Source organism: Prunus mume, linkage group LG1, assembly GCF_029339155.1.
Source record: "Prunus mume cultivar Tortuosa linkage group LG1, ASM2933915v1, whole genome shotgun sequence".
Taxonomy (NCBI): domain Eukaryota; kingdom Viridiplantae; phylum Streptophyta; class Magnoliopsida; order Rosales; family Rosaceae; genus Prunus; species Prunus mume.
The window spans coordinates 29,998,429-30,021,864 of record NC_142698.1 but is presented as its reverse complement, the minus strand read 5'-3'; the positions used below and the strand labels follow the sequence as shown (position 1 = coordinate 30,021,864).

The 23,436-nt window shown below is 36.6% G+C and overlaps 2 protein-coding genes, 1 long non-coding RNA gene and 1 pseudogene across 3 annotated transcripts; all 4 read right to left on the bottom strand.

Annotated features, from left to right (window-relative positions):
• Window positions 1-1,025: 1,025 nt before the first annotated feature.
• LOC148921556 (uncharacterized) lies at window positions 1,026-3,071 on the bottom strand. Its single transcript, XR_016123143.1, has 6 exons — window positions 2,929-3,071; window positions 2,509-2,639; window positions 2,328-2,405; window positions 1,677-1,748; window positions 1,509-1,581; window positions 1,026-1,392 (listed from the first exon to the last, which is right to left on the bottom strand). It is a non-coding gene; the product is annotated as an uncharacterized LOC148921556 (long non-coding RNA).
• A 4,271-nt stretch (window positions 3,072-7,342) lies between these two features.
• On the bottom strand, window positions 7,343-9,677 carry LOC103327801 (histidine-containing phosphotransfer protein 2-like). Its single transcript, XM_089043142.1, has 6 exons — window positions 9,530-9,677; window positions 9,031-9,161; window positions 8,850-8,921; window positions 8,356-8,427; window positions 8,155-8,227; window positions 7,343-7,913 (listed from the first exon to the last, which is right to left on the bottom strand). Exons 1-6 carry the CDS (start codon window positions 9,590-9,592, stop codon window positions 7,866-7,868), a joined length of 459 nt encoding a protein of 152 aa, XP_088899268.1. The 5' UTR covers window positions 9,593-9,677; the 3' UTR covers window positions 7,343-7,865.
• Window positions 9,678-10,807: 1,130 nt separating this feature from the next.
• LOC148921555 (uncharacterized) lies at window positions 10,808-15,087 on the bottom strand (annotated as a pseudogene).
• Window positions 15,088-16,798: 1,711 nt separating this feature from the next.
• LOC103326995 (histidine-containing phosphotransfer protein 1-like) lies at window positions 16,799-20,870 on the bottom strand. The gene is made up of 6 exons (XM_008229266.3): window positions 20,479-20,870; window positions 19,736-19,863; window positions 19,566-19,634; window positions 18,066-18,137; window positions 17,422-17,494; window positions 16,799-17,048 (listed from the first exon to the last, which is right to left on the bottom strand). The coding sequence occupies exons 1-6, from the start codon at window positions 20,539-20,541 to the stop codon at window positions 17,001-17,003; spliced, it is 453 nt and encodes a 150-aa protein (XP_008227488.1). The 5' UTR covers window positions 20,542-20,870; the 3' UTR covers window positions 16,799-17,000.
• Between the last annotated feature and the right edge of the window lie 2,566 nt (window positions 20,871-23,436).

Below are 23,436 nucleotides of genomic sequence, written 5' to 3'. Positions count from 1 at the left end.
TTGGTACAGGATGAAATCCATATAATTTTATTGTAAGGATGTATTTAAATAGTATAGCCGTACGGCTATACTCTATAAATAGAATATTTTAAATGGTACCTAAAAAAAAAGGGAGTTTCACTAAAACAACCTATTTAAATATTGAAATTATAAAAAAACCAATACACCTAAAACAGATAAGCACACACCCATAAACCCATCATTACCCTACGCACACTCAGAGGAACCCATTTATAGCTGGAACGTTACACCCAAAAAATATACCATGTTATTGATTTTGGGGTTGATTTTGGCTATGTTGCTACAATAGTGTTTGGGTTTTTTTATAAATCATGTCTAGGATTGGGTTTATTGTATGTATACAAATTCATAAATAGACATGTATTTATAAAAACAAGCACGGCTATACATAGAAACACACCCAAAATCAACCCCAAAGTAACTTTTTGGGTGTGTTTATAGAGTTTTGAGTGTGTGTAATGATGGGTTTTGGGTGTGTTTATATGTTTAAATAGGTGCTTGGGTTTTTTTATAATTTCAACTCCCATTTTGGGTGTTTTAGTGAAAAAAAAAAAATTAGGTTGTCAAATGGTACGATGGAACTAGTCTGCACAACCTGACGATAAATGTTACAATGAGACCAATTTGTGCTGAAATAGAGATTTAGAGGATGACTTGAGTGAATAATTTAGTTGGAGAACTAAGATACAGCTCGGATACAAGTTGAAAGACCATTTTAGTCGAAAACTCATATATTTAACTTATTGTGGTATATCTTTATTGAGACAGGGGAGTGTGAATGCAATTCAATCATATCGTAATTCATTGACTGGATTTTCCTCTTTTTTGGTTTATAAGGCAATGTTTTAATAACGCCACTCTTTACCACACAAGTTCTGTCAATTGTAATTAATTGGTTTTGGATTGTTTAATGAATGTTTGTGTTCTTGATAAGGAAAAAAAAAATCAATACTAACATCTTGGCATCTACGAATTTTTTTTCTATGTGAATAAAATAGGCATGTCGCTGGTTTTTGTTTTTGTAAAATATTTTGATGTAACCAAAAAAGTAAAAAGAAATTCAAAGTACATATCAATTAAAATTTGTGTTCATATTTTTTGTGAAAAGATTCTTCCAAGAGTTTGTTCAAAATAGTTTATTTTCGCATGTTATCTCTGTAATCTATCATGAAACTAGTATTTCACCCATAATATATATGTGTCTGTAATAAAAGATAGTAAGTTCAGTAATGAACTTTTATTCCATAGCCAACAACATAATAAAGAAACCAATGAGCTTCTGGAGAAGGTCTCCTAACAAAGTGAACAAACCAGCTCTCTCTACATATTGCGCCTTTTGATGACCTCATTTTCATGGATTGCGCGTTCCATCTGCACTCCATTATGTTTCCAGATTTTTGTTGGGGGGAAAAAAAAAGAATATTAGAACAAAACAAGAGCAAAATATGAAGTAAAAAATGCATGTTAAAACTAAGAATTTCCGGTACCTGAACAATGTGATTCAGATTCTCCCGCAAGACGAGAAACTGTTGGTTAACAAGGTCAAGAACAATAATGCACCTGCAAGCATAAGATTTGCGTCAAAAACAGTTTTCATAAGAGAGGTCTTTATCCATGTAGATCAAATAAGGGTTCTAATAGTATCCAATTCTTACTCTTCATGGTCATTTGCATCGCTTGCATCTCGGAGCTGGCTACAGGCTAACGCCATCCGACAACCACCAACACTGTAAGTCCAAATTCAGCAGAGAGGATCAATGTCATTAAATTCTTTAGTGTGACAAAAGGATGTACAAGAAAGAATAATTTGGGCTTATTTTCTATACATATATCATTCAACATTAAAAACTTAAAACCATGGTTAGTCTTTATGTATATAGTAAGCGTGAAAAAATTAATTTATTACTTCTTTTTTTTTTTATGGGGGAGAGGGTGGGGAGTAATCCAACTTTTTGTAAATCCTTGCAGGTTTTTAAAAAATTTCGATGTGTAACAATTCTTCACATCCTTACACGTCACTTTTTTCATTTAATTAAAATACGGTCAACAAGAAAAAAACAGAACATTTAGTTGAACTCAACTCAATATAAATACGGTTGTCACTATTTCTTGGTCAAAAAATTAGCTGACATTCTAGTTTATCTTGAGCTATTTCGGATCCGGCTACTTTAGTTTAGGTCACAACATTCTGTTAAATTTACAATTTTGTGCAAAATTGCTTTGAATTTTCATTTAGCAACAAAACCTAAAACAAAAAGGTTTAGCATTTAAAATTAAAATAAACTGTGGCATTCAATTTATTATACCTTGAGCTACTTCACTTGAGCGTGAGGGCAAGAGTTGCCACTTGGGGATAGTTGACTTCATCAGGATCCTCAGCACTCCTAAAATTGAATTTTCCAAAATCAATACATATATATATATATATAATATAAATAATTTATATGTAAAAACAAAATAGTAAATTAAAACAGTGAAGAAAATTACAGATACGTCCTGAGTTGTGCCAAAATATTTTCAGCATCACCAAGGAATGTGGTGATCAAATTCACAACAAAGCAAGGATTTTGTTCATCCTGAACTGCTTTCATTTGATCAAATTGCTCGTCCAAAATTCCCTGCCAGGAAACGTCCGTATATATAGTAGTTAATTAGCTGCTATATTAATTTAACTTGATCATCTTTTTGTTATATATTATTAAAATATAAAATATTGACATTAAATAGTAATCCTTTGATCAGGGTAAAAAAAAGAGAGAGAAGAAACAGAAATTATATAATTACACAATAAACAAACAAAATAAAATAAAATAAGTTAAGATGAATAAATAAAACTTTCAAAAAAAAAAAATTAGAGAGGAGAAAGCAAAGCAATAAACTCCAAAAGTAAAAAGATTAGAGAAGGACTTGGTCTTGCAAGGAGCTGACGAGTTCCTTGAGCTCTTGGTCAAGTTCCTTCCCAGACATTTTTTTCTTCTTCTTTTTTTGTTTTGTTTTGAGAGAGAGAGAGAGAGAGAGAGTACAGAGATGAAAGTGATGAAATGACTGAAGAGAAGGCAATAGAGACAGATGCATGGTTTTATTTATATATATAGGTTGTGTGGATGTTATTTTCATGCTGCATAGAATGTGCGTTAAGACTCAAGAGGCATGAGCTTTGCGTGTCTCTGGTCTGGCTTTTCATTCCATACCTTCATGAGCTTCACGATGGTCTGTTTATTTGTGCTTGGCTTTTTGTTCATGTTTTACTAATTGTAGTATAGGAATGCAAATTGGATGGCTGCAACCAGACCCGCCCCGAGCCCAACCCAATATTTGATTTAGATTGTATCGCCTTAGCCCAAATCCTTTTATAGTCAGATTGTTTGTATGGCCGGAAAGTCTTCTATGCCCTTGCTTTCCGGCCAAAGTAAAAAATTTAAATAAATTGTAGCCATTGAGATTCATGAGTGTAGAAATTGCAACAAGTAAGAGCTGGAAAAGTATAACACTCAGAAAAAGAGAAACTTTGTTTAGGATTGGTATTAGGTTGTTGTGTAATAGAGTGTATTAGGGTGTACTAAGGGTATTTTTGGTAGTTAAATAGGATGTACTTAGTTAATTTTACATTTTGATTAAAATATTAGGGTGTACTTAGATCATAGGGTGTACTCAGTTAATTTTAGGGTTCGTTTAGCAGCACCCTTGATTTATTAGTTTGTATTTGAATAATTAATTGAACTTATCAATTCTTATCCAATAAGCATCAATATGGTTCTTTTATCAACAAATTCGATTGTATTGGAAAAATATTGGATTTATTTTAAGACCTAAAAAATTAAAATCTCATCAACAAATTCGTTCTTTTATTTTATTCATTCGCTCAAAGTAGATACCTGTGTCTTGATGGGTTCCAAATGCCTAATTGTATCTCATTATATTGTTAACTAGGGGAGGGTACTCATAAGGTCTTTTAAAAAACCACTTTCTCAATCTCAATATATAGCCATATAAAGTCATAGTATAATCGAGAAATCAAAATGACAATGAAAATTTTCGAAAAATCTCAATTCTATCAATGTAACCACAAAATCTCAAGGAAAAACATATTAAAACAATGTTGGTAACATCATAAGCTAGTGACGATAATTAAATCGAGTTTCATTCAGAACCATTGATGTGCAAAGGGTTTTCAATTTAAAAGATCGTTGTCCTTATTTCAAAATAAAAGTCCACTCACAAAAGGTCTGATGCTAAATTAATCAAAACCGGATTCCTAATTCGTGATTTCCAATAGGTCAAGGATAGTCATCCAACCACAACCTATCAATTTAGCCTCGATCCAACGATTGGATCTTTGTAGATAGTATAGACGACGATTGATTCGTGTAAATCGAGACAATTTGAGACATGCGAATGCGATGTAATATCCCACATCGACCAACGGAGAGGGGGTGATGTGCCTTATATGTACATGCCTGCTTCCATCTAGCACGAGGCCTTTTGGGAGCTCACTGGCTTTGGAATTATGGGAACTCCGAAGTTAAGCGAGTTGGGGGCTAGAGCAATCCGAGGATGGGTGACCCACTGGGAAGTTGCTCGTGAGTTACCAGAAACAAAACCGTGAGGGCAGAGAGGGGGACCCAAAGCGGACAATATCGTGTTATGGCGGAGCCGATCCCGAGATGTGACATGCGAACCTCGGACTTTTGTTCAATAAGTTTCTACACACTTCTAGCAACATCAGGAACCACATACTAAAATTTGGAGATGATCCAACGGTCCGATCATCTCTTATCAAACGATCCATAATAGGTGAAGTCTCTGATCATCGGGCAAATGATCGAATCAATGCAAACAATAATGCTTGGGACAACTAGGACATCACACTGGGGTAAAAATAGGTCACCTCTAAAATTGTCGATTGCCACCTAGCCAAATTAAAGACAACACTGAGAGGAGCAACTTTCATATATAGGCCTACGTAATTTTTGTCATGATTGGCTGGAAAATTGATCAGAAATGGCGGAGGCGGGAATCTTTTGGTTGTCAGTTGCTGGCACACCCCACTTCTCACTCAATATCCGTGGCGTACGACGTCAATTTGGGTCGGATCTTTGGTTGGTTACAATGGTCGGTTGATCATGAACATTTTCCGACAAGTGAAGCAACCAATGGTGGTCGGACGATGAGCATGGTCGTGAATTTTTTTTCAACGATCCAAACCATATGTTTTTAAGTCTACATTCATAGATCATCCTTGCAAAATAATTAGACAAATTGGAAACCATTTCAACATCCAATTATGTCCTACAAAATCAATGAACACGATACTTTAAGAAAATACTAAAATTTCAATATTTTAATTGAGTGGTCAGATGATATCGGATTCAAGTGAGTTTTTTGTAGAGAGATCTTTGAATGACTATCTACAAAATAGACGGTTTGTATTAGTGAGATATAATACAGAATGGGACCTGCAAAGATGTCCCTCAAATTTGAGGGATTCCTAAACTGAAGTTCCCTATATATATATAAAATCTAGGCATGCCATGTGGCACACACTTGGGTGCAGTTTTAGAGTTCATTTTTTCTTGCAACCCTTGAACTTTAAAGCCGTGTAACTTTTCTGTTTCAACTCCAATTCTAGATTTGTTTCCGCCTACGCCTTTGTTGGATGGAGCTCTACGTCCAACTACAAAGAAAAATCTGAAAACTAGACCCCCGAAAACAAAACTTAAATTCCTAAGGGTAAAATGGTCTAAGTAGCTTGGATTTAAATAACATAAAGGAATTTCCAGGAAGGGGTTGTTACACTTACATTTTCAGTGTCTAAAGACTCAAGTTGCCGTTACGTACACATCCATATAAAATTTCCAGAACTATTTTCTGGTCAAATCATTTATAACACATAGTTTATTTGCTAAGTTAACGGGATATCAGATTATGAGGTTGAAAGTGTCAATCCATATCCTATTTATTAAATCAAATTCATATCAAAATTTAATCCATTGACGGTCGGTTACAGGCGGTTTTTGGTGTTTTCAGTCCAACCGCACAACCGTAGGTCAATTTATATAACTAGGCATGGACATGATTTGCTCTGGGTAGCTTTTCTGCTATACTATAAACTGAATTGTGAAGATCCATATTTTGGAAAGCATATATTATGAATATCAACAAAACATTCTTATTAAATAGGGTGCATTTTTGCTCACCACCTTAACCCTAGGTGTACCCTCACCACCTCTCCCAAAAGTTGACACATGTCCATGAGTTTAACTATAGTTAATTCTTATTTTTTATTTATTTGATAACATTATTATGAGAGAGAAACAATACTTCAATAAGATTTTTCCTGATATACCCTTATTAACCTAGCAAACTTTCCACTTTTCTAAATTAATTAACTACCCAAATAATAATCTATGCTGCTCTTCAATTGCAAGCTTCCTCCATTTGTTCAATGAAAGATAGGTAATAATCTATGCTGCTTTTTTTTTTTTGGTAGTACTTTGTATTGCTTGATTATTTTTTATACTTTCGTGATTGCTCTGCGTTATTTAGTTTTTTTAGTCCATGATGTTGGTATCGTCTTTACTGGTGGATCAAGACTAGCACAGAAATGAATGATAGAATGAACCGTACTGCAGAGCCAGAGGAATGAGACAATGAAGGGTATTATTGCAGAGCTTGGTTCCTTCAACGTTTTTGGAATTTCTGCAACTCCAATATATTTTGCTCCTATGGAGTAAGCTTTATTCAGAATAATAAAACCAGAATTAATTAGTCCAGAACTTGCAACGTTAAAATTAATTGGTTGGAAACTTGCAACATCATAATTAACTCATTGGTTGAAGAAAGAAAACAGGTTCAAGGATATTGAGAAATTGCAACGTAATAATATATTGAAGAGCAGTGTAACTTTTGGGCGTGTATAAAAGGAGTTAACTAAAGCCAATTGAGATTCAAAGTATCTGGGTGTGTTCTTCAAAGTATTGAAGCCTGTGAATTGATATTCATATTAAAGCACGAGATATAAAGCCAATTGCCAATTATTTATTTGGGTAGTTGTTAATTAATTTAGAAAAGTGGAAAGTTTGCTAGGTTAATAAGGGTAAATCAGGAAATGTTTTATTGAAGTATTGTTTCTCTCTCATAATAATGTTATCAAATAAATAAAAAATAAAGAATTAACTATAGTTAAACTCATGGACATGTGTCAACTTTTGGCAGGGGTGGTGAGGGTACACCTAAAGTTAAGGTGGTGAGCAAAAATGCACCCTTATTAAATATGGGGGCTATGTTCTTGTAATGCCCTTTTATTAATGAAATTGATGCGGCTATTAAAAATTCAGTTTTATCAAAGGATTCTTTTCCTTTTGTTATCTCACAACCAACCATATTTTTCTCTCTCCCTCCTCGACCAAAAGAGGGATACCCATCAATAATCAATTACTTGCACTTCCTAAAATATCCGATTGGAACGGTTTGTAGGTTTTAAAAACCGTAGCTAGGCATAACTAAACCGAATACTGCTCCGTTTAACTTTTATTCCAGTCAAAATTTGAATCAAATCGGCCGATTAGTCAGTTTTATCGGTTGACTGGTTTTTTTGTCCTACCAAAAGAAATGGAATGAAAAGCACAAATGTGACAATCAAATGGTGGAGATTATAATCCAATAGTAGCCAAATTAAAAGATAACATAAAGACACCAAAGGATATCCAAAACTAAGTCTTAAACGGGGAATGTTCCTTTGATCACTGTGAACTTATTCAAAAGTTATAATATCAAACTTATTCAAGAACATATAATATGATCTTCTGGAGAGACCGAACAGATCAAACATAGCAGCTCTCTACTTAATAATAGCGTCCTCTAATCGCATTTTCATAAATTGCTCGGTCCAGCTGCGCCGCGTTATGTTTCCAGAAATTTTTGATTTTTGTGAAGGAAATAAAAATAAGAATATTAGTGCACCTGTGGGAGCATAATCACCGTTGAAATTGTGTCTATTTCTGTGTTCTTTTTTCGGGTCAAGAAATTATCAATCAATTTATTTCTTTTTAAGCACGTTTATTCATCAATGCATAGTCATAATTAATAAGTCTCTACATGCTCTATATATTTGTTTATTATAAGAAATATTACCTGAGCAATTTGATTCAGATTCTTCTGCAGGACAGCGTATTCACGGCGGATATGTTCAAGAACCATAAGGCACCTAGAGAAAAATAAATAAGTGAAGCAGCTAAAATTTTCCACAAAAAATATATAAAGAAAAAACACAAAGATATATTGAAATTACCATTACTTGGTGATAATGAGAGAACAAGTTAAAAATCTTATTACCCTTCTTTGTTCTTTGCTTCACTTGCATCTCGGAGCTCGCCGCAGGCAATGGCCATCCGGCTGCAACCAAAACTGTAATTCCAATCATGATTCATGACCAATGCTATGTGTGTGTATAGTCGTGTTAGTAAACACTGAAATGGCCTTGAATGGGAGTAACTTCCCAATCTTCGCATTCCCATTCCATGTTAGTAAGCACATCGTTAAATTAAGAATATGATTTGACAAGAAATAGAATTTTTAACGGTGTACAGCAGAAATTTTTTTAAAAAATTCTATACACTAAAATATATCTTTTTTGGATACTTTATAAGAAATTATTAGCAATAATATATGATATTTTGTTCTCTTTTATGTTCTTCAAGCTGATATGGTGTTCACACATATTATTTTGGCAATGTACAGCATATACAACACAGGTGCATCAAAATCATACTTTTCTTCTAAGTATATATGCACAGTAAATAGGCATCTAAAAAATGATCTACAATTACCTTGAGCAAGCGTCCTTGAGACTGAGGGCGAGATTTGTCAGCTGAGGATAGTCCATGATAGGAAGAACACTCCTGCAATTGAATTCTCCAAAAATCAATACATATACACAGACACACACATTATGTATGTGAAAACCCCAATAATTACTTAACGAAAACAGTGAAGAAAATTATTACTTACAGGTCTGTAAGTTCTTCTAGGTTATTTTCAGCATCACCGTAGAAGTGGTTTATGATTTCAACAGCAAAGCGAGGGTTTCGTTCATCTTTCAACCGTCTCATCACTTCATCAAACTTCTCATCTAGAATGCCCTGCCAGGAAACATATATATATATAGTTTGATAATTTAATTAATTAGCTGAAATATTAATTTACTTGATCAGATTTTATTTGTTATCAAAAGTTGAAATGTTGACATTAACTAATACTAAGAAAGTAGACCAGCCATATAAAATAACCCCATGATCAAGGTAACTAATAAAAGAGAAGAGGGAGGAAGAAATGATCTATATACTCTGAGAAACAAAGATTATCTGAAATTTCAGCCTTATTTTTTCTCCAAACATAAGTCCTCCAAAAAAAAACTTCAAAAAAACAAGAATTTGAAGAGAGGAAATTAAGATAAATATAAGCAAAGCAATAAACTGATGAACAAAGATATTAATGGGGGTGAGTTGACCTGTTCTTTCAAGGAGGAGATGAGTTCCTTGAGCTGTTCGGCAATGTCCGTCCTCCCAGCCATTTTCCTCAGAGAGAGAGAGAGAGAGATCAAAGCGAAACGAGGAAGAAAGGCAATTGCAAAACAGAGAAATGAACCTCTGGATGGAATATGCATGCATGGTTATATATAGTATACTGTACTGTGTGTTGTTTTCATGCTACATATATGTTATAACATGTCTATGAGTCTTTAACTGGCATGAGCTTTGCATGTACTTTGTTTCTTCATAACTTCAGCATGAACTTCATGATTTTCGCTTGGCTCCTTCATGTTTTACTGTTTGACTGTACGCATGCAGCCTAACTTATTTACATTTCTCAAAGTCATTTGTTTTTCCTTTTCGGTTTTATTGGGGATTGAGCTTGTGGGTTGAAGTTGGGGGCTTAAACGCCTTACATGTACAGGTTAAGGTTAAAACTTCTTCTAGCCCAACTTGTTCAATTTGGGCAATCCTGTAAAATTGTAATCAAAGGAAGAATATTTGATTACTTGATAATTTTCTCTTTACAGTGTCAAGGGTATCTATACCCAAGTTTCCTACAATCAAGAGACTAATAAAGGAAAGCAAATCATGTACAATCAATTACATATAATTTGGCTAATCACTCAATCCCAAATATATTGGGATTTAGTTGACTTCTCAACACTCCCCTTCAAGTTGGAGAGTGAATGTTGTGAACTCCCAACTTGCACACTGTTGAAATTGGTATATATGTTTATTTTTTATTTTTAAAAATATATCTTTTCAATAATTCAATAATTGCCTTAAATTGTCTTTATTAATAGGAGTTATTTTCTATTAATATGGGCTGAATCTTTTTTTTCCAACTGATGCATTGATGCCCACAACGTCTCTTTGTGATAATTTTCTATTAATATGGGCTGAATCTTTTTTCAACTGATGCATTGATGCCCACAACATCTCTTTGTGATAAATCTTGTATATATATTTGATATAGCTAGGAGGGAAAAAAAACAGACCATAGCTGCTGCCTTCCTTCTCTTCATATCTTTTTCTTATTTTCTAAACTAAGGTTTCTGAGCAACATAGAAAGGTGTTTGTATTCGGGTCCTTCCTTAGTGCAAGGAAGACCTAGACAGAGAAGATTCTGGGGCTGTTTTATCCTGGGGACGTAGTGGCCTTTTCTGAATTGCTTGCACAAATTGGGCAGAGCAGCGAAACGTCTTAAAGAGAGCGACTTTGTATGCGACTCATCCCAAGAATCGTTCACAGCTTCACAACAAATTTTCCAGGTAATATTGTTCTTTTAATTTTCTCTGCTTCAACACCATAGCCGAAAAATATTCTTTTCCCAAGGCCTCCGTAAACACGTCTGCTACTTGTTGTTGAGATGAAATATATCTTGTAACCACTGTTCTGTCCAGAATATGATCCCGAATAAAATGACAGTCGATTTCAATGTGTCTAGTTCTGTCATGGAACACTGGATTGGCATATATGTGCAGCGCAGCTTGGTTATCACAGTGTAAAGTAGCTGGTCCTGGGTCTGGGAGTTGTAGGTCTTGCAATAGATAACACAACCAAGTAATTTCACAGCAAGCACTTGTCATTGCACGATATTCAGCCTCTGCTGAAGAAAGAGATATTGTTTTTTGTCTCTTTGTTCTCCATGAGATCAAAGAATTTCCAAGAAACACGTAATAGCCACTTGTTGACCTTCGTGTGGTTGAACATCCCGCCCAATCTGACTCACAGTATGCCGTCAACTTCATCTCATTTCTAGCATGAAAGAAGAGTCCTTGTCCTGGTGTACTTTTCAGATACCTCAAAACTCTCATGGCGGCATCTAAGTGTGGCTTGCGAGGCTCATGCATGAATCTACTGAGTATATTACTGAATACGTAATATCAGGTCTTGTTATGGTGAGATAAATCAGACGTCCCACCAATCGTCTATACTTTGCTGGATCATGAAGTATCTCACCTGTATCAGAAGAAATTTTGGAATTTTGTTCCATGGGAAAGCTTACTGGACGTGCTCCCAAATCTCCTCCATCTTTAATAATATCCGGTGCATATTTCCTTTGACAAATAGAAATACCTTTCTTGGAACATGAGACCTCAATGCCCAAAAAATATTTAAGATCACCAAGGTCTTTGATCTTAAAACGAGTATTAAGAAATTGCTTGAGAGCATCAATGGCAGGTAAATTATTTCATGCAATCAAGATGTCATCAACGTACATCAAAAGAGCGGTGAAAGACTTTCATTTTTGCAGGTAAAAATAGAATAATCGGCTTTGGACTGAGTGAAACTAGTAGCTTGTATGGCTTCAGTGAACTTAGAAAACCATTGGCGAGATACTTGCTTCAATCCGTACAAGGATTTGTGAAGGCCACATACCAAATACTCCCCCTGTCACTGAAGACCAGGAGGAGGTGACATAAAGATTTCCTCATGTAAATCGCCATGGAGAATGCATTGTGGACATCAAGCTGATGCAAAGACCAGTTATGGGCGGCGGCAAGAGCAAGAACACACCGAAGCATAAAATGTGTCATGGTAGTCAAGACCTTCAGTTTGAGTGTATCTTTTGGCCAAGAGACGAGCCTTATAGCACTCAATGGTGCAATCAGAACGATGCTTGATTTTATAGACCCATTTGCATCCAATGGGTTGCTTCCCATGTGGAAGAGAAGTGAGGGACCAAGTCTGATTGGATTCCAAAGCTGCAAGTTCAGATTGCATGGCCTCTTGCCAGTGTGGATTAGAAACAGCCTCTGCAAAAGTGTTGGGTTCCACTGGCCGACTAATATTAGCAATGAAAGTAAAGTGTGATGGTGAGTAACGGTGATAAGAAAGAAAATTAGAAAGGGATAATGAGTACCTTTGGTGCGACATGGCAAGGAGTCCGATGATTGGTCAAGCGTGGGTAAAGTAACCTGTGAGCAAACATAATCGTGGAGATGGGTTGGTTTAACCTTGTGGAGAAGAGAGTGGCGGATGGGGGCTGGTGGTACAGAAGGAGAGGAAGGTTGTGATGGGGATGGTATGGCAGTGGTGTCGGAGGGAAAAATGGGAACAGCGGCGTCGAAAGAAGCCGTGAGATGGAGTGGGGTAGAAGGAGATGGAGGAAGTGGTGAGGGTAAGTCAGGAGATATACATGAAGGAGATGACAAATCAGATAAAGGAAAAGGTAAAACAGGAGGTGGAGGTTTCGTGGAAGAGGAAGAAGGTAGAGTTTGGAAATGAAAGTAACTCTCATGAAAAACGACATCGCGACTAGTAAAAAAAAAATTTGGTGGTAAGATCAAATAATTTGTAGGCTTTTTGACCGAAAGGGTAACTAAGAAAAACACATCGTTTGGCTCTAGGATCAAATTTATGGGAAGGTTAGACAATGGTGGCATAAGCTAAACAACCAAAAATGCGGAGGTGGGTATAAGAAGGAGGTTTATGGTACAGCTTCTCATATGGGGATATCTTGGATAAAAGGGCAGTGGGTAGACGATTGATCAAGTAAGTGGCGGTGAGAACACACTCTCCCCAAAATGAAATAGGGAGATGTGCCTGAAAACATAAAGCCCTAGCCATCTCTATGATATGTCGGTGCTTGCGCTCTACAACACCATTTTGTTGTGGTGTGTAGACGCAAGTATGTTGATAGATAACCCCATGTTCGTGAAAGAAACGACGCATGGAAGAAAATTCACCTTCATTATCGACGCGTATTTGTTGTACTTGAGTATTGAATTGTGTTTGGACAAAGGCAAAAAATGATTTAAGCAGGTTTTGTGTTTCAGATTTATTTTGCATGAGAAATAACCATGTGAACCTAGTAAAATCATCCACAATAGTTAGAAAATAACGAGCCCCTGAAAAAGATGCAATTTTATGTGGCCCCCAAATGTCGCATTGAATAAGAGAGAATGGTTTAGAATAAGAAATAGAACTTAAATTAAAAGGTAATCGAGTTTGCTTTGCCAAGGGACAAACCTCGCAAGCATTATTTGAAAAAGGGAAATTTAAAACATTCTTAACTAAAAATTGTAAACGAGAAGATGATGGATGGCCTAAACGGTTGTGCCAGAGGTGAGTTCATGAGCATGGTTGCATGATGGTGGGAGAAGGGAAGGCTTGTCTGACGCCAAAGAAACCAGGTAGTAAAGACCTCTTTGCTGTTTACCCATACCAATCGTCTTTCTTGTAGCCAAGTCCTGCAAAATGCACCAATTAGGAAAAAAGGAGATGGAACAATGAAGTCCTTGTGTAAGTTTGCTTATTTACATCAAATTAACTTTGAAGCTAGGCACATATAAGACATTGTTTAAAGAAAGAGATGAGTTGAGAGAAGTATTCCCAACGGAAATAATAGAAGCCTTTTCACCGCTAGGCAATACAACTGGTGGAATGGAAGGGTTGTTATTTGTGGACGTAAAAGAATGTGAGGTGGATGTAATATAATCTGTTGCGCCACTATCAATCAGCCAGCGGTGTAAAGGTAAAGGATAATATATGACAAACCTGCAGAGTTTGCTTGTGGCTCTTTCTTATCATTCATCATGGTAAGAATCTGTTGATACTCACTGCCAGATAGGTTAGGCATGGCAGACTTCAATTCTTGCATAGTGGGATTGTTTTGCACGTGATTGGCAGAGGAACTTGAGCCTTTCTTGTTTCGGTTGGATTTGTGCAGTCGATGCTCGGGAGGATAACCATGAAGTTTATAACAGGTATCAATTGTGTGATGATCTCGATTGCAGTGAGTGCAGTGAAGAGGCTTGCGATTAGAATTCGAAGGTCCCTGGTGTTGGCAAACAGCCATTGCAGTAGGTTCCAAGGTAGTATGAGAAGTCCCCAATTGTCGTTGCTTCTCCTCTTGGGAAATTAAGGAATAGATGTTGCATATGGATGGTAGGGGCTGCATAAGAAGAATCTGTCCACTAGCAGCAGCATATGAATCATTCAGACCCATGAGAAATTGCATCACCTTAATCCTCTCATCACGTTTAGCGTGATCTTTCATGGCACCATAGGTACAGGTCGGCACATCATTATATGATGCCAACTCATCCCATAGCCCCTTAAGTCTTGTGTATTAAGCAGCAACCGACATTTGGTCTTGAGTAAGGGAAGCAATGTCACGTTGGATCTGGAAAATTCAAGGAACGTTGCTTTGAGAGAAACGCTCCTTCAAATCTTCCCATATATCTTGAGCAGTGTCAGAGTAGATAACGCTATCAGCTATGTCTTGATCAAGGGAATTCAAGATCCAAGATAGGATCATATCATTGCAACGTTGCCAAAGAGAAAACTCATCAGGATCGATTGTCTTTGAAGGCTTCTTGACAGTGCCATCAACAAAACCAAGTTTGTTCTTGGCACTCAAGGAGATTCGCATGGAACGACACCATGTCCCATAGTTGTCTCCATTCAACGGTTTGGATACAAGAACCATGCCAGGATGGTCAGAGTGATGAATGAAAAAAGGGTTGGAAACTTCAGACTTGTTTCCATCCTTGGAAGAAGTTTCAACTTCTTTGTCATTAGCCATGGCAAAAGCTAACATAAACAAAGAATGAGGAAGCTGGGATTTTTTATGGTAAAGAGAAAAAAACAAGAGCTAGGTTTTCCCTTGCTCTGATACCATGTAAAATTGTAATCAAAGGAAGAATATTTGATTACTTGATAATTTTCTCTTTACAGTGTCAAGGGTATCTATACCCAAGTTTCCTACAATCAAGAGACTAATAAAGGAAAGCAAATCATGTACAATCAATTACATATAATTTGGCTAATCACTCAATCCCAAATATATTGGGATTTAGTTGACTTCTGAGTTGAGTTGTTTAATTCTAATCAAGTTATAATTTCAAATGCCGAACCTGAACTGATAATTCCATAGTGAATGAGGCTCTATCTTTTAATTGTTGGACGTCATATAAGGCCTCACTATAGAAGGACTTGAACCTGAACTAAGGGCGTCGTGTTGGGCTTGAATTTTCCACCAAATCCTTGTCAATTTCACTCCTAACTAATTGTACCATTTAATATTAAAGGCTTAATTATGTACATGCTTTCCAACTTATCTCAGATTACCACTTGTGTTTGTAAACAGCTCAAAGTACTAACGCGTTTAAAAACCGTCTCACGTTACCCTTTTCAGTTTTTTGAAGTTCCGTTCTGACGTTCTTGTTCATCCCCCAAAATTCCAGAATAGCAACCCATCCCTTTGTTATTGTTCATCCGACCAGTTTTGGGCTGTCATCTCCTCCTCTGCCACCTCAAGCGACGACATGGGTATCAAAAGAACCAACACGTTGTCCTCTACCACCCTCACATCTCATCCGCTACCAACTGCCGTCTGGATTGCCGAAAAAAGCAAGAAATTGGCCGATTTTACGAAATCTTCATCGCTCGTTCGGGCGATTCCGAGCACCATTTGCTTCGATCCAGGTATGGTTTTTCAACCTCTCGAGCTGTTCTTGCTGCTAGTTGTGTTGGTTATGAGAAATTTCTGAGTTTTGGAGGGTAAATAAGCGATGAACAATAACAAAGGGGATGGGCTGCTGTTCGGAATTTTGGGGGATGAATAAGAACGTCAGAATGGAACTTCAAAAACTAACGGAAAGGGTAACGTGAGACGGTTTTTAAACGCGTTGAAGTATTTTGAGCCGTTTGCAAACACAGGTGGTAATCTGAGATAAGTTAGAAAGCATAGGGAGCATGTACATAATTAAGCCTTTATTAAAGAATCAACGTATCGCTATGGGCCTATAGCTCAAGTGATTAAAAGCATTAGTCCCTACATCTTAGGTCTTAGGTTCCATTTCCCCCTCCCCCAACATTTTAAAAAGAAGATAAATTTCTTTTTCGGACCAAAAACAGAAAATATTTGGATTTCAGAAAAAAAAATAAAGAAATATTTGAATGTTCGTTTGGAGGGAAGTTCCTACCAATGTTTTCTCCTTTCGGTAATTTCGATAGTGAAATAAGCTGATGGTCCCTTTCGTCTACAGTGAAAATGGGAGTAATAAAATCATCATATATATTCAACACTCTTTTTCCCTTTATAAAATAATGACAGCTTCATCTCTGTCATCGATTTTGAAAACAAAATTAAATATCACAAATATATATATATATATATATATATATATGGAACTTAATGGTAAATAAATACTAGAATTTTTGCAGTAAGTATTTTTCTTATACACTAGCAGTCAAATGTATTTATAAGAGAGCTACTTTAAGGCGATACCAAATGAACTAATGAAGTCCCAACTTTATATCACAACATGAAACAGACAGTCAGTCTCAACTATATTCACTTCATACACCACAAAACTAGTCATAAACCGGTCTACAAAAGATACCAAGTTCTTGTAATAAACACTAGTATACAGCTAATATACCACATGATCTGATCCTCTGGAGAAAAGCTAGCAGACTGAACAAACAATCTCTCTACTGACGGCGCCTTCTGGGCTCAAACGCGTTAATTGCATGTTCCATCTGTAACCCAGTATGTTTTCAGAATAGTTTTTGAGAAGAAAAAAAAAAAGTTGGGCACAAATCTGCATACTAGAGCATTTCAAATGAAGGAAAATCACCGCAGAAAGTATTCTACTATAAGGGTTTTTGTTCTAGAAATGATCAATCCATTTTTTTCCTTCTGCAGTCAGTACAACAACAAAAATATGGCATCTTCATAAGGTGTTAGAAAGTCCAAAACCTCGGTCATTCTTTTGTTAGCATGTACTCTTTATTGTTTAACATACATGACCTCTGTATACATCTATATATTTGCTACAGTATGTGAAAAAAGACAAAGAAACATATCTACAAAGTGAAGCTGAGAAAGATCAAAGTTCAGAATAAGTATTACCTGAAGAATTTGATTCAGATTCTCCCGCAAGACAAGATACTCACGTCTGACCCTGTCAAAGCCTGAAAGGGACCTAAAAGATAGCATTTTCCAAAGAAAGAGTTTCAGTAAGAAAAGGGGCATTAGGACACAGCTAAAAATTCCTTGTCATGTTGAAACGTGTATTGTCCCAACTAGCACTAATTCCAAGGTTGTTCAATGGTATTCTTTCTCTTCACCAGAATGTTTCTAAGATATTTGAATCTGTAAGTTTTAATACCTTAAGCCGTTAAGTATTTTGCAAAGCTTCATATAGGTAGGGCTATCTTTAAAACTTACTGTGACACATGCTAATGTCAGGGTTAGAATTTGAACCTAACCATATGTACAGAAGTCATAAACAAGGAATGATGTTCAAATTTTTGAGCAATTAATTTTATAATATCCTCCCTTGCTTATGTTCCTTTTGGCCTAACCTTTGTCAAAGAATTGTCTAAGAGATGAATCCTCTAAACTCTAAAGAAAGAAAGAACCTTCAAATTTTGGTGGTTGCAGAATTGTAAAATTAGCATGATTTCCTCAAAATTGATAATACATGTGGTGCTGTAAAATATATGCTTCATCGTTAAAGCCAGCTTGGTGAAGGTAAGAGGACAGTTTTGTACCTTTCTTTGGAATATGCTTCACTTGCATCTCGAAGCTCACAACAGGCTTGGGCCATCCGGCAACCACCAACACTGCAATGCCAAATGCACTGAATGGCATCAATATTCTTTTACCAAAGTAAAAGGATAAAACAGAGAAGCATCATTTGGGCTCATATAATATGCAATACACAAATTCAGAGGGATCAAAACTGAAAATCCATAACCAATAAATATAAGTAGTAAGTAAGCCTTATATAGTGTCTTTGGATGCAATTTATCTTTATCAATAATAACCATTTAATAAAAGTATGTGTACACTGGTTAGCCCCAGGTTAGAAACAGACTAGGTGGGGTATAATCACTATGGCGTCACAATAAAAAGCATTTTGAAACTGCATACACCACGCGAATGACTACTTAAGTACTAGATTTCTGAGTTAGCACTTGCTTCCAAAAAGCATTTTGAAACTGCATACGCCACGCGCTAGCATTCGCGTGGTGTTGACTACTTCAGCACTAGATTTAAGTTAGCACTATCTTCCAAAAATAATTTTGAAACTGCATACGCCACGCACTAGCATATGCGTGGCATTGCCTACAGTACTAGTCTACTAGATTTCTTAGTTAGCACTTCCTTCCAACTTCTATGGATAAGATAATTATGTCTTCATCAGTATCCAACAACTGGAAATGTTTTAAACAGTGATTGGTAATGATTAATTGCTTTCATTAATGATCCATTCCAAACGGGATCTCCATGCCATGTACATTAGCGTCTAAAATGAAAGATTCCTTACCAATACCATCTTCGGAATGTTTTAAAAAGCAGAGCGCGTGAACATTCACATCTTCACTGTCGCTTCCGAGTTTTATTGGATAAGATATTTGTTGTTTCCATAAATAATCCAAAACATGGAAATGTTTTTTTTTACTAATGATGATTGGCTAAGATCAATTGCTTTAGTTAATGAATGCTTACAACTGTGATCTATATGCCACGCACATTTACGTCCAAACTGGAAAATTCCTAACCAACAGATATCTTCTGGATATCTTAAACATGCAATCTTAAACATGCAACACGAGTGGCATCAGTGTCTTCACTGGATTTTGTAGTTATATCACTTCCAAATATTTTGGATAAGATATGCACACTTGCATAAAGAACCAAATTCAGAGATCTTTTAACTCATTCTTACAATAGATTGTTTCATTTAATGATCACAAACATGAAGTATATATGTCCTGCAGATTTACATCCAAATTGGAAAATTCCTAACCAACAGTATCTTCTGAATGTTTTAAACATGCAAAGAGTCCTGTGCAAATGGTTCAGACTTCCTTTGGGATATGTAATCAACATATCATGTCATACACAATAACTGCTTGATAAGAAAATTTTAGCAATGCTTCATATAGTAAATTTGCCAAACCACACAGATACATCACAATCATAAAAAAAATTTAGTAAATTGCATGTAAATGGGCAGAAACCCAAAAAGTAATAGGCAATATTACCTTGAGCTACTTCCTTTGAGCTGGAAGGCAATTTCTGTCACCCTAGTGTAGTTGATAAGAGGTGCACCCCTAAAATCGAATTCTCCAAAATCAGTCAGTGGAAATATACATATACATACATAATAACTATTATAAAAAAGGCAATTGCTTGAAATCATTGAAGGCATTACAGAATTCTTAGAAGTTCTGCTATAGAAAAGTCAGCGTCGCGAAGGAACATGGTTATTGCTTCCACAACTAAGCAAGGAGTGTCGCTTTCTAACTCTTTCAGTTCTTCAAAGTGGAAGTCCAGTATTCCCTGCCAGAAACGTGGTCATTAATTAGTCTCTAATCTATATGACCATTCTTTGTCTGTTAAAGAAAACCAGGCAACCCAAATATTAACCCTATGATAAAGGTTGAAAAATGATCTAAAACTGAACAGAGATTATCTTAAATTACAGAAACTGACTAAATTGGGGTATGCTTGGTGGCACAGAGATAAAAGTATATTTTGTTCCCTGGAAAGATATCATCTTTCTTAGCTGCAGAGTGCAGACACAACATCATCGATATCATACTACAAAAATTAGCAGAACCAACGCCGCCATTTTTGTTTTCTTTCCCCTTCCCCACCTCCACATTTCCTTCCTTTTTCACTAACCAAAACTGATTGGAAGCACCAAATTCATCAGCATTACATGCCAATTAGAAACATATCTCCTTTCTGCGCTAGCAATACTCAGTGAAGAAAACCCAATTCCTTTTTACTTATCTTCCTCACAAAAACAAAAACTTATAAAACTCCTCAAATAAAACCAAAACTTAAAAAAACAAAACAAAACAATGATTGTATTGAAAAACAGAAAGAAAGAAGAAAAAAAGAGAGAAGCAAAGCAAAGCAATCAAATGGGGGTGATGATGATGAGGTGACCTGCTCCCGCAAGGAGCGGATGAAGTTGTTGAGTTGTTGGGTGAGCAGAGTCGCTCCAGGCATTTTCTTTCTCCTCTGCAGGGATAAAATTGAGGAGAGAGCTGCTACTGTGTCTCAGAAACCAACAAGGCCCCTCCCTCCTCTCTTCTGTCTCTCTCTGGGTTTTAATGAACGCGGAGGATGAAGAGAGGAGAGAGAGCCTTGTTTGTTCTCAGGTCAGATAGGGTTTAGTGAGAGAGGGAGGGTGGCATGATTGCCAACTGCATCATCATTTTCGCAAAATTCTAAACTGGCGGTTTCGTCCTGCTTTGGAAGTATTACCTGCGCCTTCTGCTTCATTTGGTATCCCCATTACTCATTAGTCCAAGGGGTCACCAACGCAACTCTGACTCTCTCTCTCTCTCTCTCTCTCTCTGAGATACATTTTTATGTAGCTCACGCGCCCCCCAATTCAAGTGCCGGGGCCCACAACAAGGTTTTCCTCATGTTGCCGTCGGAGTGGGACCCACCCCACAATGAAATACGAGTAGGCTGGGGCTTTGCCATTCTCGTTCCCTCCCTAGAATAAGTTTGTAATTTTGTAATTTGGGGTTTTCGACCGAAATAGTGCCTGAATTTATCCCGATTGAATTTTGGTTCTCCAACTCTCTATTTCATGACAAGTTGGCACATGCTATAGTTTTTTAAAGGTGAATAGGACTTTTGACAATAACAAAAAAAAGAGTGTTCAATCAGAATGGTTCCTAAATTTATACATGAATTCTATTTTGGTCCTTTAACAAAAACCTCAGCCGCCGCCTTGGTCTGCTCCTGCCCCTTCCGTTTGGATAAAGGATTTGAAAATTACATAGAATTCTTAAATGACAAAATTTAGATCTCCATCGTTTAAATGTATGACAATTAATAATTAAGTGTTATTAAACAAACCCTAAAATTAACTGAATATACTCTATGATCTAAGTACACCCTAATATTTTAATTAAAATATAAAATTAACTAAGTACACCCTATAGAACTACCAAAAATACCCCTAGTACACCCTAATACTTGTAGCATTATTTTATAGTTGATTTTCAGCTTGATTTTTTTAATAGTGTTTATAAATCGTTGACTTTTCATATGGATTTATGCTTCTACTAAAACTGTTGACACTTTTTTTTGCAATTCCAAGTTCTTGCAATCGCCACCTCTTTCGTTAAAAACACAATAGGACAAGCAATCTCTTAATTAAGGTTGAATATGGTTAGTAGGGTGTACTTATTAAAATTAGGATAAACTACAGTAAACCCCCCAATCTATAGGGTCATTTACGAGTCCATACCGGATTTTGGGGACATTTATGAGTACATACTAAATGTCGCGGAAAACCTACAGATTGCCCCCTCCGTTAGCGAGTCCGTGAAAATCATTTATCTGCCTACGTGGCATTTGTGGGACCCATTTTTAATTGATGTGGACTTCCACGTGGAAAAAATAATAAATTAAAAATAATTTTGATAAATTAAAAAAATTAAAAATTAAAAAATTAAAAATTAAAAACCATACCCAAATTCTCTCTCTCTCTCTCTCTCTCTCTCTCTCTCTCTCTCTCATAGCCCCCACCACCCACCCAAGCTTACTCAGGCTACCTATCCCACCTTAACACCTCTCTTGTTCCACCCAACCCATCACCTCCCTCATGCCATATCCGACGTCTCCCAGTCCTGCTCCGTTCTCAAAACCCTCGCCGCCCGACCACGAGGCCGTCCACATTTCCAAGGCTAGGCTCGCCGTCGATTCCAATTTGGCAAAGAAGCTAGAGGAGCTCATTCTCTCACCCCGCCCCGCCCTCGGCGTCGTCGTCGAAGATGAGAAGGTGAAGGAGGAGGGTTTCACCAGTGACCAAGTCCATGAAGAGGTGGTTGGGATTCTCAGAGGCCTCCGAATCGAGTGGACAAGGTCAACCTCTCTGGTCGGCGGTTGCAGGTTCTTGCCCGAGGCCTTTGGCCTGATTCACGATTTGCTTATGCTCGATCTTTCCAATAATGAACTTCAGGTTAGATTTCTTTTCATTTGGTTTGATTTGATTTAATTAACTTGTTAATATTGAATTAAGGAAAAAAAATCAATTTTGAACAGGTAATTCCTGATTCAATAGCTAGATTAGAGAAGCTTGAAGAGCTAAATTTGTCTTCGAATCTTCTGGAGGCACCTCTAGACTCAATCGGGATGTTGCATAATTTGAGTTGGTCAATCTGGGTTCTTAGCTGATGCATCTGGGTTCTTCCTCAAGCTTCTCTTTGGTGAAAAAGATAGCGGTTGAGGATGGGAAGCGCAGTGCTTTTTCGGGTGGAGTTGGTGATGGCTGAGGGATTTAGTCGGAATTCATATTGTGGGTTGGATTGGGTTAAAGAAGGTGGTAGGAGGAAAGAAAGGATGACGGTTGAGAATGGAGGGGGATATCGGAGAAGATGGATTTTTTTGTTTATGTTGGGCTGCCATGGGTGGGTGTTGAGGGAAGGTTGCGACGGGGGAGAGTGGTGGGTTCTTCTGGGTTGTTTTTTGTTTTTTTTAAAATTTTTTTATAATCAATTTTAAAATAATTTTAATGATTTAAAAATTTTTTGAAATTTTTTTTTTCCACGTGGAACTCCACGTCAATTAAAAATGGGTCCCACAAATGCCACGTAGGCAGATAACAGATTTCTTGACGAACTCGCTAACGGAAGGGGCAATCTGTAGGTTTTCCACGATATTGAGTATGTACTCATAAATGTCCCCAAAATTGGGTATGGACTCGTGAATGACCATATAGGTTGGGGGGTTTACTGTAGTTTACCCTTAAAATTATATTTGTTTCACAATTCCATATATCTTTTTTGGTCATTTTATATTAGGGTAAATCAGTAATTCAATATATACTTTTATAGTAAGGTGTACTCAGTTAATTTTAGGGTTCGTTTAGCAGCACTCTTAATA